At 40.1% G+C, this 16,695-nt stretch overlaps 1 protein-coding gene across 10 annotated transcripts in view; it reads right to left on the bottom strand.

Annotated features, from left to right (window-relative positions):
* Nucleotides 1-16,695, bottom strand: part of ELMO1 (engulfment and cell motility 1) — a 554,248-nt gene that overhangs the window by 424,705 nt on the left and 112,848 nt on the right. For all 10 annotated transcript variants that reach the window (XM_036863258.1, XM_036863260.1, XM_036863259.1 and 7 more), the window contains 2 exons: nucleotides 5,831-5,871; nucleotides 4,754-4,826 (listed from right to left, as the gene is read on the bottom strand). In XM_036863258.1, coding sequence (XP_036719153.1) covers nucleotides 4,754-4,826; nucleotides 5,831-5,871 — 114 coding nt within the window. The remainder of the gene's footprint in view (nucleotides 1-4,753; nucleotides 4,827-5,830; nucleotides 5,872-16,695) is intronic.

Below are 16,695 nucleotides of genomic sequence, written 5' to 3'. Positions count from 1 at the left end.
ATACTTAAAGTAAACAAATGGGACTACATCAAATTAAAAAGCTTCTGCACAGCAAAGGAAACCATCGACAAATGAAAAGGCAATACATGGAAAAGAGAGAAATATCTGCAAATCATATATCTGATAAGGGGTCAATATCCAAAATACATAACAAACTCACACAACTCAATAGAAAAAAAAGAAAAAAGCCCAATTTAAAAAAATGGGCAGAGAAAGTGAATAGACATTTTTCCAAAGAAGACATACAAACAGCCAACACGTATATGACTAATCAACATCACTAATCATCAGGGAAATGCAAATTAAAACCACAATGAGAAATCACCTCACACCTGTTAGAATGGTTATTATCAAAAACAAAAAAAGAGAGAGATAAGTGCTGGTAAGGATGTGAAAAAAAGAGAACGATGTTCTCTCTCATACACTGTTGGTGGGAATATAAATTGGTATAGGCACTATGGAAAACAGCATGAAGATTCCTCAAAAAAATCAAAAATAGAACTACAATAAGGATCCAACCATCCCACTTCTGGGTATATATCCAAAGGAAATGAAAACAGGGTATCGAAGAGGTATCTGTATTCCCATATCCACTGCAGCATTATTCACAACTGCCAAGATATGGAAACAACCTAAGTGATGTCAACGTATGAATGGATAAAGAAGATGTGGTAGATATATACAATAGAATACTATTCAGCCATGAGAAGGAAGAAAATCCTGCCATTTGCAACAACATGGATGAACCTTGAGGGCATCATGCTAAAGGAAACAAGTCAGACGGAGAAAGACAAACACTGCATGGAATCACTTATCCGTGGAATCTTAAAAAAAAAGTCAAACTCATTGAAATAGAGTAGAAAAAATGGTTGCCAGGGGCTGAAGGGTTGGGGGAAACAGAAATAAGTAAGTAAAAGGGTACAACATTTCAGGTTATAATATGACTAGGTCTCAGGATCTAATGTAAAATATGGTGACTTAGTTGATAGCACTGTATTGTATAATTGAAATTTGCTAAGAGAGTAGAATTTAGATGTTTTCACCAAATAAATAAATAGCGATGATGGATATGTTAATTAACAGGATGGGAATCCTTTCACAATGTATACGTATATCAAATGACCATGACATATGCTTAAATATCTTACAATTTTGTTTGTCAATTACACCTCCATAAAGCTGAAAAATACACAATTCACTTTTTATTTTGTATTTTCTCTCTCTGTCTCTGAGACATCACCCTGAAATATGAAAGTTTCTGGGGCAGAATTTGAACTTGTAAATAGCTGAATCTTAACTTTCTCTAAGGCATTTGCATGCTATGCTTCTGCTGAATGCTGCTCAACAACGTGACATTTTTTCCCCCTGCGATGAAAAACAGAAGTTAACGGCCCAATAAGCAAATAAAGACAATTTCAGAAAATGGGCTTGGATAATGTGAGAAAAGCAGGGGAGGTGCCTTCCTGAGGATCTTAGAAGAGAATCACAAGCATCTATCACTTACAGAATATGTTAGCTTGTCCAGCCAGGGCTGGAGAATTTTTCTTCTTTAAAATTACAGGTGGGGCTTCCCTGGTGGTGCAGTGGCTGAGAATCTGCCTGCTAATGGAGGGGACACGGGTTCAAGCCCTGATCCGGGAAGATCCCACATGCCATGGGGCAACTGGGCCCGTGTGCCCCAACTGCTGAAGCCTGTGCACCTAGAGCCCGTTCTCCAAAAACGAGAGAGGCCACCACAGTGAGAAGCCCACGCACCACAACGAAGAGTGGCCCCCTCTCGCCACAGCTAGAGAAAGACTGCATGCAGCAACAAAGACCCAATGCAGCCAAAAATAAATAAATTAAAAAAAAAAAATTTACAGGTGATATTTTATCTGTGTCAGAGGAAGGGAGACCACCTCACATACAAGGGAAAGTCATAACTAAGAACATGCACAAGTTTCGAAAATTAGTCACCGGTTACCATGGTAACACAAATATCACCTAACAACTCACTGGGCTGTAAGTAACAAAGATGATGCTAAATACATTACTTAAAAAAAAAAAAATGGGAAATGGGCTCTATTTTTAAGAATACTTGCAAAGAACTAGATGGACCTAACCGCAGACTGAAGGCGGCCCATGTTTGCCCCTGTGGACCCAGGATTCAAGGTCCATCTCCTGCCCTTTGTGTGTCACGTTCTGTGTCACATGCATACACTGTGCTCAGTGACAGCTGTAGGAGGAAGAGTGATGACATTTTACCTACAAACAAAGAGCTGCAATTGGGAAAATGAGCCTTCTCATTCCTTAAACTTTTAGTAAAGGAAGAATCCTCACTACTGGCCAATGAAGAGAGACAGACAGATTGATGACAGATTTAGGTGGCAGTCCCTTTAAATTCAACATTAAGGATTTCCTCAGGCCAAACAAGATCTCTCAGAAAATAACTAGAATGCCCAATAAAATAATAATTTTCTCATTGTCCTGAGTAGTTTGAATTTTCTGATATTAATGTTAATATCAGAAAATTAGTTATTAATGTTAGATATTAATGTTAATTAGAGTAAAAGCATAAATAGTATATGAATTTTTAAATTATTCTAAGAATTGGCCGCACACAAACACCTTTCTAAATGAAACTTAGCACTTGACCTCTGTTCATAGTGCACAGTGCCTGGGACACTCGGGTCCCATCTCTTCAGAAAAGTGGCCCCAGAGCAGTGTTCCTCCAAGTGGTCCCTGGGTACCTGCATCAGAATTCCACAGAGGGCTCTTAAACTGCAAAACCCTAGGCCATATCCAAGGCTTGCTCATTCTGAGTCTCTGGGGTTGAGATCTGAAAAATCTACATTTTTTTTTTTTTTTTGGCTGTGTTGGGTCTTCGTTTCTGTGCGAGGGCTTTCTCTAGTTGTGGCAAGCGGGGGCCACTCTTCATCGCGGTGTGCGGGCCTCTCACTATCGCGGCCTCTCTTGTTGCGGAGCACAGGCTCCAGACGTGCAGGCTCAGTAGTTGTGGCTCACGGGCCTAGTTGCTCCGCGGCATGTGGGATCTTCCCAGACCAGGGCTCGAACCCGTGTCCCCTGCATTGGCAGGCAGATTCTCAACCACTGTGCCACCAGGGAAGCCCCTCTACATTTTTAAATGATTCTCCCTGTGGTGCTTATGTTCTCTAGTCTGAGAATTCCATCCTTAGTAATCACCAATACATTGAGGTCTCCTGAGAATGATGACAGAAGACAGGACAGCCACCAGGGGACACAAGCCAATACAGTTAATCAAAGGCAGAGCTAACTGTGACTCAATGGCTTTTGGGGCACAGCCTAAGGTAAAAAACTAGCACAATATACTAGTATTATATACAGGTGTGTGTGTGACATAAGTTTTTCAGAAACAGCACAGGTGATGTACTGGCACCTATTCTACTCTATTATATTCCAATTTTTAATGCTATGAACACCAACTAAATTGATTTCACTACCCATTGAATGGTGATGTTTGAAAAACACTATTATAACTTCTGTTGTCCTATAATTTTATCACTTAATACTTTTTACACTGTTTCATATTATATCCTAAATAGTAGACAGCCATCCAATCTTTTCCAATAATACCCCAAAAGTCACAATATTTTAGTTACCTTTAAAAGGTGAACCAAGGTAAAATGAGACAGTCTTCTGTTTAAGGGTATCAACAACAATACATTCAACTGCTAACATTTATCTTTTATTTATTTATATCCTCTTTATCTCACCGAGAATAGCATGCAGATCATATAAATATAAAAGGAATGAAAAATCTGAAGAAAATGAAGCAAGGGGGAAGTAAAGACAGAAAACTGTTTGCGGAATGAATCAAAGCAACAAGTAAAAGGAATAAATACAACACAGGCCAGGAAATCTAGTCCACTTGTTAACTCTCAGCTTTCTGGCAATCAGTGTGCAGAAGAAAACATGATCAGTTATGAAAATTCCAGGGACCATCTGGGAAGAATAAAGCACTTTTTTCTGTGGTTTATTACCCCTGCGATATTGGCCAAGCCATCTGACTTCTATGATTCAGTTTCTTATCTGTTAACCAAAGCCACTGTGGTTTCCATCACAGGTTAGTCTTGAGGACAAAATCAACAAACAGAGGTAATGTGCTTGGCCCAGTTCCTGGCACATAGTAGGTGCTCAATAAATGTTAGTTTTCCTTTCTCTTATCAGGGATCTCTAAGATATTAATTGTACTTGCTGCCAGAGCCACTGTAGTCTTCATAATTCCCTCCTTCTCCTCCAAGCTTCCTAAAGAGTTAAAATCACCCAAGAAGAAAGCAGCGTTCCCAAGAACCACAGAACACTCAGTGCCTACACAATGCCACCTTCAAAATGGGTTCTTGTCGTTCTTTCAATTACTTTAAGCAGGGCTTAGAGGTTATTCTGAAAAAAAAAAATTCTGAGAAAGGAAAGCTAGACTAAGTCATTAAGTATCAAATAAATGCTTTAACCAAGCAATAAGAAAGAGAGATAATTAGTAAATTCACAGTTAGAAGGCAAATGCTGTTGCTAAAACAGGACGCAGAAACATATTTGGTCTTCACTCTTCAATGGGCTAAATATCCCCTTGTTAATACTCAAGTAGCAGTTGTTTGCTTTGCAGACTCTATTTTTGTGGATGGTAGAGATACAAAATTTAGATCAGCATGTTTAGTCCTGAGTAGAGGAAACATCAGTTATGTTTTAATTTCCTTTAAATATAAGTGTCCCAGATTAAATAACACGGTTGACCTACCTTTTCTGTGATATAGAAGTTTGAACTATCAGCATGCTGCAGTGCAAAGTATTCATGGTTGGCAAGGGACCACCTGAAAAATACAAGCATAAACTGATCAGAAAAACAAAAAAAGGGTCATTTTCTTGTTTACAGTTTGATAGAGTTAGATGAAATAAACACCCTATGACTGGAATTGAGCCAGTACCCAAGATACCCACAGTGCAGTTCCTAAAACAAAGTGGCATTAGCCCCCCTTTCATGACCCTGAGACCAACCATTCCAGATGTGGGTCATCTAGGTGTTATTCCAAGCCTATTGCTCACCTTTAGGCATTTTATCTTCATGGCTTTGAGGGAAGGGTATTTAAATATAAAGTTCCATTCCTCCCTATTATGAAGGAGTGAGTGGAGCAGAGAGAGGAAAACAAAGGAAATGAGTGCAATTTAAATTTTTGATAATTGCTACATTTCAATTGTCTCTGTAGTCTACAGTCCCCAATCGGTATGCTTGCTGTAGCCTGGAACATTCCAATTAAGGATCCCAGGTCTTAAATAAATTCCAGGTAGTATTCTATTCACACTTCTGCTTTAAAAATAAAAAAGCCTCATGCAACTTCCATATGAATGTGCTTTTACTTTGGATTGTTAGAGCAACCCCAGAGAAGTAGGACAGTTCACTATCATTGTGGAGTTCCACATGGCAGCACAACCACCCACTGACCTGTCTTTTAAATTATTTTATCTTCTATGGGCACCTGAGTGGCCCTCTCATTTTATACCAGATGAAGTGTGTACTTAACCTCAGGAACTTACACTGCTCCCCGGTGAGTAGGATGAATGAACCACAACTTTTCAAAATAAATAAAATCAATTCCAGTGTCTGCATATCAGCCATTCTACACTTTCTATTCTTTGAGAAACAGTGATAATTTTTTTGGTTGAAAAGGCATGGAAATCTTACATAGCAATTCTTGGTGTCTTTTGGCAGGTCAAATAGTGACTTAGTGAATAATATTTAATGATTGCTCAAGAATATTTTATTTGCCTTTCAATTTGTGGATTGGAGCTTCCCGGATAAATCCTGAGTAACACTTACCCATCACAGACTTCCTTTATTATTGCAGACAGTGGTTTTTTCTGAAAAATAGAAAAAAAGGAAATACTTTCTGTCAGTTTCATTTCATCATTTTAAATTTAAAAAAAAAAAGAAGAAGAAGAGGCCTAATAAAGAGATATCTAAGTAAGAAGAATTTACATTTGCTATTCTTGGTTGTGTCAGTGAGTCTGTTGTTTTTCTCAAGGTAATAATCGACCAGCCATCACCACCAACTGTATTAATGATTTATGACCCTTGTGGTCATTTTTTCTACACTTTAACATTGCTAATTGAAAAAAAAACATATATCATATTTAACTTAGCCACATTAAAATCAGGATGAAACATAGCTTTGGTCAAAGATCTCACAGGCAATGACAATCCCCAAGGTCAAATGATAACCAGAATTCCTCAAGAGTAGTACATGAATCGGGCAACCAGCAGTTTCATTTTACGCAAACAAGCTTGGATGTGGGATATTTTTATGAGAACATGAGGCAAATGGAATATGAAGCACGGTGACATTGTTCCTACAAAGTACATAGAATTCTTCCCCCAACTGTGGCCCATGCAAATGCCAATCACACAGCGGCTTGAGCAGGACACACTCGAGTAATGGGACCATGACACCATGTGCCATGGTGTCAACTGGCGGCTGACTACAGCTGTGCTCTTGGCCTAACAGCCACAGCTGTGCTCCGCCTGCCTCCAGATTGAAAGAATGTAGTGAAGAGACACACTCAGCTCACCCAGAGATGTCGAAACTCTTTCTGCTTTGGATGCAAACAGACCCTGGCTATCTCCTGGGATGGGCAGTAGTGTGTCAACCAAAGGAACACATCACAGACAAGAAACAAATGGGGAAGAGAAATCAAAGAAATGCAACACATGGCCCTGGATTTTCAGATACAGCCATAGAAAAGCATCTAAACATGTTCTCCTCCTGTCCCTCTGAGGGGCATGGTGGTATGGGGGAAGGAATTCTGAGTCAAGCAGACTCAGTTCAAATCCTAGCTGTGTCAACCTCTCTGCAGTGAGACCTACAATTTCCTTAATTTGCTGAACCTCAACTAACTTACCTGTAAAATGGGCAGAGGACCTATCCACTCCTCAGGGCTGTTATAAGAATTAAATTAAATTAAATTAAATTAAATTAAATTAAATTAAATTAAATTAAATTAAATGAGAATTAAAACAAAGGGCAAAAGATTCAAAAAAGAGTTAGGGCTCCACTTCCTTACCCCCTCACATCACTAGAAGACCTTGATTTCCTCTTTGCATCCTTGCCCTTGGACCCGATGCTGCTAGGTCTGCCCTCTTCGTTAGTTCTGAGCACTCCTCATAGTCCTTTCTAAGGGCCTCTAGGCCCTGATAAAAGCGCCAACACAGTCCTCAGTGTTCCTCCAATGCTCTCCCTCCCTCTGGAGCTCTAGGGTCTATGACTAAACCCACCACTATGTTTTCAAAAGAATGTCTGCCTACACCTACAACTATAAATGCAGTGGGCAGAAAAGGGACCTAGAATTGTTGAGGGGTGGAAAGATGGTAAGTATTCCTGACATTCTGAGTTGGTCTCCTTTAGAATAAGATTGGAAACGGAGATTGGGTTCTACAGTGAGGTTACAGGTTACACAACTCCTAGACCTTTGCAAGAACTTGTCCATTGTTTATGGGTCTGGCTGTGAGTCAAGGGGCAAATGTGCTCTCACAACCAAAGGACAAAGGAGCTTTAGAAACAAAACTTTTCCCATAAGATGAGAATTTTGCACTTCCAGTTGCCAGAGACCTCTCCAGGCTATTGGTATTTCATGAGGACCTACTGGTCTCCTACCCTCCTAATCTTACTTCTTGTACCCTCAAAACTGAAATGTAAATAACAGGGCTGGATTTCAGACTTAAATTACATTGAAAGGACAGATCAGGCCAGGAAAGTATTGCTATTGATGTAGGAGAAAGCATTTAAATTACAGCTTTCAGAATTAGAATTCTTAGTCTAGGTAACTTAGAGGAATTTCTCAGATTTTAATTCAGGTCTGATTCATAGCTTCAGAATCAAACTTGAAAAGACAGAAGTCTACGGGCTTCTAGAACTGTCATATCTAGAACATTCTGAAGTTGGATATATGAAAGGAGTAAAGACTCTGGAAGAACAAAACTTAGAGATTTAATAGAGAAAGGTTAAAGAAAAACTTTAAACCACAGAGGAAAAGGAATCATAGTTAACTGAACATAATGCACTCATAATGCAGCCTCACCAATTAAAACAAATGTTATGTAAGGACAGGGCTGGTCCCACGGCCCACTTCCTACACCCGTCCCCTCCATTCTTTACCTGTTCCAATGAAACGTTGGCTCCACCGCCCAAACCTAATTCCAATGACTTTTCACAATTCTCATCTCCCTTAATCCATCCACCTTATTTGACAATATCATTACTACCTTCTTTTAGAAACACTCTTTCCAGAGCTGCTATATTTCCTTCAGTCTCCTACAGTTATAATCAATAATCCTTCAATAAAATTCAAGAGATCCTTCATTATTTCTCTTTTATCTCTAGCTTCCTAACTCCAAATTTCTGTTCCTATCTCTTCTGTTTTTACTTAATTGGTCAGTTCCTTATTCATTTCAACTGCCCAAAGTCTATAGCCTGATCCCAAACACCCTTGCAAATCTCTGACAGTTTGTTAGAAATAGCATGTTAACTCTCCTTCAAGCATTTTATTAAATATACAAACAAAAACTCATCCCTCTCACCATTCCCTACCCATCAATCTACCCCAATAATAGCATGCCCTTGCCCCCAAACTCCCTCCATTCCAGCCATGATTTCTGTGTCTCATTATGACACCACTACAGCCCAGAGCATCATTGACCTTTATTTCTTCACTCTCCAGTTCTGATTTGTTACAGGTGATGTAGCATTTTCCTCTGTGACATTCACATCATTACTTCTCACCTCCTCCTAACCACTCTTCTAAAATCCTGACACTCCTCCTTCCAACTCCTACCAGATAAGTCATACCCCAATTCCATCACCCTTAATTCTGCTTCCTCAGCCCCAGTGCCTTTCCTGAGTACCAGCCCATCATTACTAGCACTAACTACTTGCCATAAATTTCCTATCAAGTGCTCCACTGGCCCATCAAACTCAGATTCCTATCTTCCATTAGTTCCTGCACTTGCCTTGCCTATTTCTGGCAGTTCTTCCATGTACACTTCTAGGGAACTTATCTTTGCCTTCTCTATTCTGTGATATACGGATATTTACAAGACACTGAGTCCCATCATTCCTTCTTCCACAACCTCTCTCCCCTTAATCCTTTCCAGATCTTACTACCACCTTTGGTTAAGAGTTCTCAAGATCTTGGCGCCAGATCCTTGCAAATAGGTCTTTGCATCTCCACTTTCTTTGTCTCCAATCCCCACGTTAACTATAATTAGGCAAAATCACACTTTCCTCACAAACTTTACTCATGTCATTCTTTGGCTCCAGTATCCTTCATAGATCCCCCATGATCATCACCTATACAGTATAAATCCCTTAGCTTGTCATCCAAGGCCTTCCACAATCTGGTCTCAAGCAATCAAACTTTACTAATGTTGTACATGTTCCCCATGCTTCTGGATTAGCTGATGATTCATCCAAAAAAATCCCACCCCCATACTTTCACTTAATGCCATTTGTTGAAATGTCCACCTCCTCCTTTCTGTTCCAACTCTAACAATGACACCTCCTCTAAGGAGATGTCCCTGATCTCCCCAGATAGAGATCAGTCCCTCTGTGCTTAGCACATTAAATATATCACTCCTAAGGACTTAGTATATCTGCCTTATCTTCTTGTCCCTTGAGAACAAGACACCTTAATTCATCTTTGTAACCTTCTCCACCCCTCAGTACTAGTTGCACAGTATACAGAGGAGACTCAGTACATTTCTGTTAAATGGAAAATCCACACATTCACTAACTTTCCTTTCAAAAACAAACAAACAAAAAAGGCTTGACTGTAAAAGTAAACCATTTCGAAGGACAGCCTGGATTAATCAGCACACATCCCACTTCCTACCAGGTAAACCACAGCGGGGTGGCTCTAAGCAGCTGCTCAGACACGTGAATGTTGTCACTACTCCCGTCACAGGCCACTCTGTGATTCACAGCATGGAAGAGCATTGAGCCAGCCGGGTGATGAAGAGTATAATTCAGCAGGTATAATTGTCTCCATCCATTAGCAAGGCCACACAGGTAAGCAGGAACTACTCCTGTAAACAGGGACTGAATGAGATACCCCAAAAACACTCTTCTGGTAGCAGTGCTTTTCTCACTTCCTATACAAAGTCCTCAATTTGACGTGAGCCCCTTGCCTGACTTAAATTCTAAGCCAAAGGTCGGCTCTATGTTTTAGTTAACATTTGTTCAGGTTACATAAGATGTTTCTGTCTATCTGCCCAGTTCTCTATGACTTGGGAGTAGGGTGACAAGTGCAATGTCTTGGTAGCTTTTTGTAGACCCACGGAACAATTTGCCTTTCACCTCATTGAGACAAAAGCCCAGGAGAAAAGAAAATTTGATCTAAGAGGATGAAAACTGGTTCCTCTCCCTTTGATTCCATAAACTCTAAAGGAATGAAAACTAAACTCTACACTCGATATGAATATAGCTGGATGTAGAATATTGAGGCACAATTATTTTAATTGCCTGAGCATGTTTTCATAACTTAAAAAAATTGTAACTAAATCCCTTAAGCTTTTTGTTCTGAAGGTCAAAACTGCCTTCTCAGACTCAGCAGTGAGAAGGGAAGAGCAGGAATGTTTTTAAGGATAACCCAGAGGGTTAGACAGTTACCAGATTTCCTTGTGCAGGGGATTGGGGATTATGTGCACTCTCTACCCCGTTCCCTTTAGCAACGGTGAGGTCATCTTGCAGCATAAGAAAGTATTTCTTCTCTTTATATTAATCTGGGAAAATCTTAATGATGGCACAAAAATTTTTATTTGTCAAAGTATGCATTTCCATATGAATTTGATTGGAAAGGTACCATGTGCCAACAGTTCTATTCAAGGGGTAAGCTTTTTTTGGGGAAATTTATTCCTCCCTTTTTATTTTTACTCTTATTCTCCAAAAGGATTCCTTTATTCAACTTAATTTATCAAAGAGTAAGTCCAGAAAGCAAATTTCCTGTACAAAAAGATTTATCTACTTTTCATAAAATCACCTAGTTTCCTGAGAATGGCCAAATTCCCTAGCAATTCATTTGTGATCTACATGTCTGCCTCTGTCCTCATATGGTCTTCTCTCCTGTTCTTATAAGGAGGATTTAGGGCCCACCCCAAATCCAGGGTGATCTCATCTCAAGATCCACAATTAAATATGAAAAAACCCTTTTTCCAAATAAGATCACCTTTGCATATTCTGGGGGTTACGACTTGGACATACTTTTTGGGTCCACTATTAAACCCACTGCAATTGGGTAAGGAAAAAAAAAATATTGTTTTAAGGATTAGAGAGAGAAAAGAATATATACTCTTTTTCCCTAATCCTGAAAGTGGATGTTGATCCTTCACTTTCCTTTCTAAACTCTCTCCTGCTTTTAATGAAATGCCGGTGTCAAAAATTCCTGAATCCATGTCACCCACTGTGACCCTTCTTCTAAGGTCTGGTCCTCCATTCCCAACAACCCCTGGTGGATGTCCTGCCACCCCTTCAAGATTAACGCTTCACCTTCTTCCTCAGTAAACCAGATTCTCCCCCTGCCTCCCTTTCATCTCTTAAAAAAAAAAAAAAATGATCACTCTCCCACCCAAAGCTCATGGCTGCTTTCAGGCATGAGAGAACCCCAAGAAGAAACATCCTTGGGAGTCCCCAGTTGTTTATTTCGGAGGTTGTGGAGTCCCATCTGCCTTGAGGCACGTTCTCCGGACACGACCCAGCTGCTGTCCCTCATCAGTGTCCCCTCCCTGATGAGTGCAGTTCCTGTTCAACCACCTGTTTCTGCCCATTGGCAGGGCACCTGGTCTGGGGTTATTACCCAGGCCAAATGCTCACCTCGGAGCTCTCAAGTCTGCTGCTGCCCACACTGATGCCTTGACACCAGCCCATGGAGGCTGGTAGCTTCCCCATCCGACGTGATACACACTTGTCAGCAACTATGGATTGTGGGCTGCAGTTCCCACCTCTGACATCTAATTCTCAGGCCCAGGTCTGTCCTAAAATGGGCATCAACCCAAAAAGAAAGCTTGGCTTCATTGAAATCTTATTTATTTCAAATGTTTTTAAAGACGGGAGGGGAAAAATGCTTATGAGATGACAGTAAGTGAAGAGACACCAGAAAAGCATTTCGAATGCTGAATTTTTATCAACTAGCTTTTCTATACTTTCCCCCAACTATGAGCACTTGAATGACTTTAGAAAATGACTTCCTGGGGTTGAACCCCAACTTCTGCAGTCCCTGATTTTGTAGCTTTAGGCTTATTACTTCTCCTCTCGATGTTTCCATTTTCTTTTCTGAAAATAAAAGCAGTATCTTAAACATTTTAGGGTAGTGAAGATTAACCGAGAGGATGTATGTAAAACCCTTGAAGTTGCACCTGGTACATAGCAAGGCATTGGATAAATGTGACCTATGAATAGGTTCTTTCATCTCTTAAATCCTGCTTGGATGCTTTGCAGGTACTTTTTTTAAAAGTTGGTTAAAGAAATTAAATACATGAATGAATGAGTATCCAATTCTTCCTTCTTCCTCAAGTGACTCCAACTCCCAGGGCTGCCTTTGGCACTCATCTCATCCTGTTCTTTATTCTTCAACTCATTTTCCTTTCTTCTGCTAACTAGATTATACTCGTTAGGATGCAGGGACTGCCTCTGAGACACCTCTGTCACCTCCCAAGCAAGTGGCTGCTAGGCCACAAGGATGCAATTAATGAACATTTTTTGATTAAGAACACTTCTTTTTTCAGACTTTTAGCTTCTTTCCCTTTCTTCTGGTCTCTTCCGACTGCCTCTGAAGCTCAGGCAGGAGCTAAAGATGGAAGACCGACAGCAAGAGGAAGACAGGAGCAATCCCCCATCACCACCACGCAGCTGCCCTTGCGTAGTGCCATTGTCATACAGCCCCGCAATTGCAAAACCATTTTCCACAAAGACTTAAAGTTTTTGATCCCAGACTATTAAAAAGCCTTTCTCTAGTGCTTTAAAAGAATGTGACAGCTGCTTTATTTTGACACTTAGACAGCACTTGGGATTTTACTTTGCTTTTATAGATGGAAATTCATTGAACATATTCTGCACAGCAGTTATGAGTAATGTTGGCCCAGAAAGAAAAGAAACCCAGCTTTCAAATGTCAGGACACCTCTGAGAAGGGATATGTGTGTTTACCACGGCTTAGCCTAGAATGTGACTTGGAGAAAATTTCATGTGCAATAACCCTTCTAGTTCCCGGAGGTGCCTCCTGACACTGTGTCAATGACACCAGCCATTTTACAACAGCGTTCTTCCTCCTCCATTGAGCCCGATGACTACTCTCCATGCTTCTGAGCCATATACCTTTAGTATGGAGGAATCCAATGTGTCCCGAGAGGTGTGTATGCATATTCTGTTTTCCTAATAGCTGCCTAAATAATCTGAAAGTTAACGACAAAAACCACACTTTCCTGAGGCAAATTTAGCTGGTTCTTGGAAAGCAAGTATTTTGACAAGAGTTCCAATGTGAATCACTGACACAAGACTTCAGTGACTGTCAGAAATGACAAAGGGGGGAGCTCACAACTACATCTCCAGAGTAGTAAAACTATGTATCACATTAATTTTAAAAATTGAAAGATGACAGGCTATGCCACCTTTTTCTTGACAAATGATTTGTGTCTAAATGGTTTACTAAAAATGATTTGTTTCAAGCTTCATGAAACTAATTAAATATTAGATTCAGCAAGACAAAGTACAATCTTTGCATCATAAACATCACTGGACTATGTAAGTGAGCAAAGACAAAAAATAATTAGTACTCTCACGTATTAGTGGGTTAAAGAGGAATAGAAACACCTCTTTCTCTTTTAGGAATTGTGATATACTTCTACTCAGTAGAAACTGTGTTCCCCTTCAGTTGGAAGGGAAACTGCAATTTTAGAAAAGGACAGAAAGGTAGAGATGAACAATGTAAAAATAAAGCCCTACTCATATCAGTTATCTATCCTGAGTCTCCTTCCTTGTCCTTGACTATTTTACGTTGTCCTAATATCAATGTTGCTATGGATATAAAATTTTTTTCCAAATTTCAACATCTCAGGCAGCAAAAACAACAAATTTCCCAATTCCGGTATCCCTCTCTATCTTCCTTAATATCCGTCTTTTCCAAGAAGTACTCCCAGATGACTCGGGCCTGGCTGGCAGGCCATTTCATTCCACCATACCTTGAGTCAAGTGTCCTTTTTTATGTGGAAATGAGTGATTCACACTGTGACTCAATTCAGGTCTTAAGGTTTGCCTGTCTTCACTCCTGTGAAATAGTCTCCTTATTTGTGTCAAGTTAATATGTGGAAGGTTAATCATATTTATGTGCATGGTATGAAAGGAAAAAAGTCAGACAGGTTCGGTAGGATAAGCAGAAATGACTGCTGACTGATGGACAGGGTGATATCAGACCAGGTGGGTAGATATGAAAAAGCCAGATAAGCTCTGAAGGCAAAGTAGAGTTCAAGTTCAATTTAAACACAGGATTATGAAGGTTTATCAACTGCGAAGAAACTGAGATGGGGTGTAAGACAGCTGTCAAAGAATACTAAGAGGAACTAGTGGCAAAGGGAGTATTAAGAAGTGAGTTTACTTTTTTAATTTAGGGCTTTTTGTCCCCTTTTACTACTTGTCTCACTTTGCCATGTAGTTGCTTTACTTTGTTTATGAGTGGATGCACTAATGCCTATTCACCTTTCTTTCTAGAGTGCTAATGCATGTGCTGAGATATCTGCCAGCGAGTAGTGGAGGAAATGAGCTTCCAAGTCTCAAATATATGTCCCATGAATGTGACCACAGCAACCTGAGGCTAAACCACAGCCTTAAAGAACAATAAAACAGGCTCTTCTGGAAGGGTCTGTAATATCCAAACAATGGCCACAACCTCATGCACTTTCTAAAACTCCCTTACCTTTGACATATCATCAACCCAGACTTTCATTATCTAGCATCACTTGGCTAGCCCTTCTGATAATAATGATAATAGTGGTAGCTACTATTTATTGAGTGACTACCTTACAAATGAGAAAACTGTATGAGGATCTAGAGGTGTTAAGTAGCTTGCTCAAAGCCTCACAGCATATGGGGCAAAGCCAGAATTTGAACCCAGACCTATATAATTCCAGAACCCTTGCTCTTTAACTCTGTCCCAAATCTGGAGTACTAGCAACCATCAACAACAAGCCCAAGGGCCCAGAGCTAACACCTGAGTGGGAGGCAATGAAATTCTGGGCCTCTTAATTCCTGGCACGTAGTGAGCTTTTGAAAAATGTTATTTAAGGCTCAATGTTGTAGCACTACCATGAGAAGAGTAGATGATCCTGCTTCATGGACTATCCACATAAATTATGATGAACTCCCAAGTCAACACTGAAACTTTTGATATCCAGGGAAAGAACTCTCTGCTCCAGCTTTCTTCTCACTTTTGATGCTCAAATCAATACCTCCAGCCCTGACTTCTCCATAGTCCCCTTCTGTCTCAGGCCATTTTAACTGGAGTGTGTATCCTTCCATAACCTCAAATTCAAATCTTACTCCAAAATTCTTTTTCACTTTTCAACTTTTAGTCATCTTTATCTACTCTGCCAGAAAATAACCTTGCAATCAATGTTACATCTTCCTTCTCCTTCATGTTGTTTGTTCTTCTTCAGTCCTGCCAAGTCAACCTCAGAGGTTACTCTCTAAACTTCTTTATTCTGCCCATGGGTACAGAGAAGCAATTAAAAATAGCTGCTATTTGGATTACTTAGGGCACCCATAAAGGCACGGTAGGTGGATGTTCATGTTGCATATGGAGAAGCTGACAATGTCATATGCGTGAATGAGAGAAAGTGGCTAGAAAGGCAAGCTGGAGGCCAAAAATGTCTAACTCTTGACAATTTGGACTCATCATAGGTTTTTAAGCAGGAAAGTGACACAATCAAATGTGCATTTTCTAAGGATAGGTGATTACACTGGAGGCCAAGAGACAAGTTGGCCAGTGTATCAAAACACAAAGGAAATCTGAAAGGAAGTCCAACCATATGGATAAGCTGCCGTATTTTCCTGTACCCATTTGTAAGTGTTCCATGAAGAATGAGACTCCATCTGAATATTCCTCCACTAGTGTTTTCTATCTTGGTAGCTGTCACCAACATCTGCCCAGTTATTGACAAGAAATCTCGTTATCATCCTTAACATTTTGCTCTCGCTTACCTCCCACGTATAATCAATCACCAATTTCCTGTCAATTTAATCTTCTCATATGTCTTGATGAGACATACGTCTGACTTCTTTTTGTCTCCTCTGTCACTATCCTAGGCCATGACATAATAATCGTTTCTCACCTGGGCTACTGCAAGAGCTGTCTAACTAGTCTCTCTTATTTCATTTTACCTTCACAAAACAGTTCTCAAATTTTGACCTTCCAAAAGTACAAATCATACCATGTCACTCCCTTGCTTAGAAACTTTCCCTTTTTTCATGACTCTTAGACAGAGTATTAAGTCCGTACAGCTCCTCATGGCAGAGCCTCTATCCATCCAACCAGCCAAATCCAGAGCCCCTATGGAACTTCTTTCAATTCCAGAGAGGTAAGATATTAGCCAGGATCTCCTCAAATATCACCTCTCCACCATTCCTTCCGTTCTTGTTCTTCATTAATAG

This window comes from Balaenoptera musculus, chromosome 9 (assembly GCF_009873245.2).
Source record: "Balaenoptera musculus isolate JJ_BM4_2016_0621 chromosome 9, mBalMus1.pri.v3, whole genome shotgun sequence".
Classification (NCBI taxonomy): Eukaryota; Metazoa; Chordata; class Mammalia; order Artiodactyla; family Balaenopteridae; genus Balaenoptera; species Balaenoptera musculus.
The sequence above is the reverse complement of the archived record's forward strand: the minus strand, read 5'-3'. Positions and strand labels throughout refer to the sequence as shown.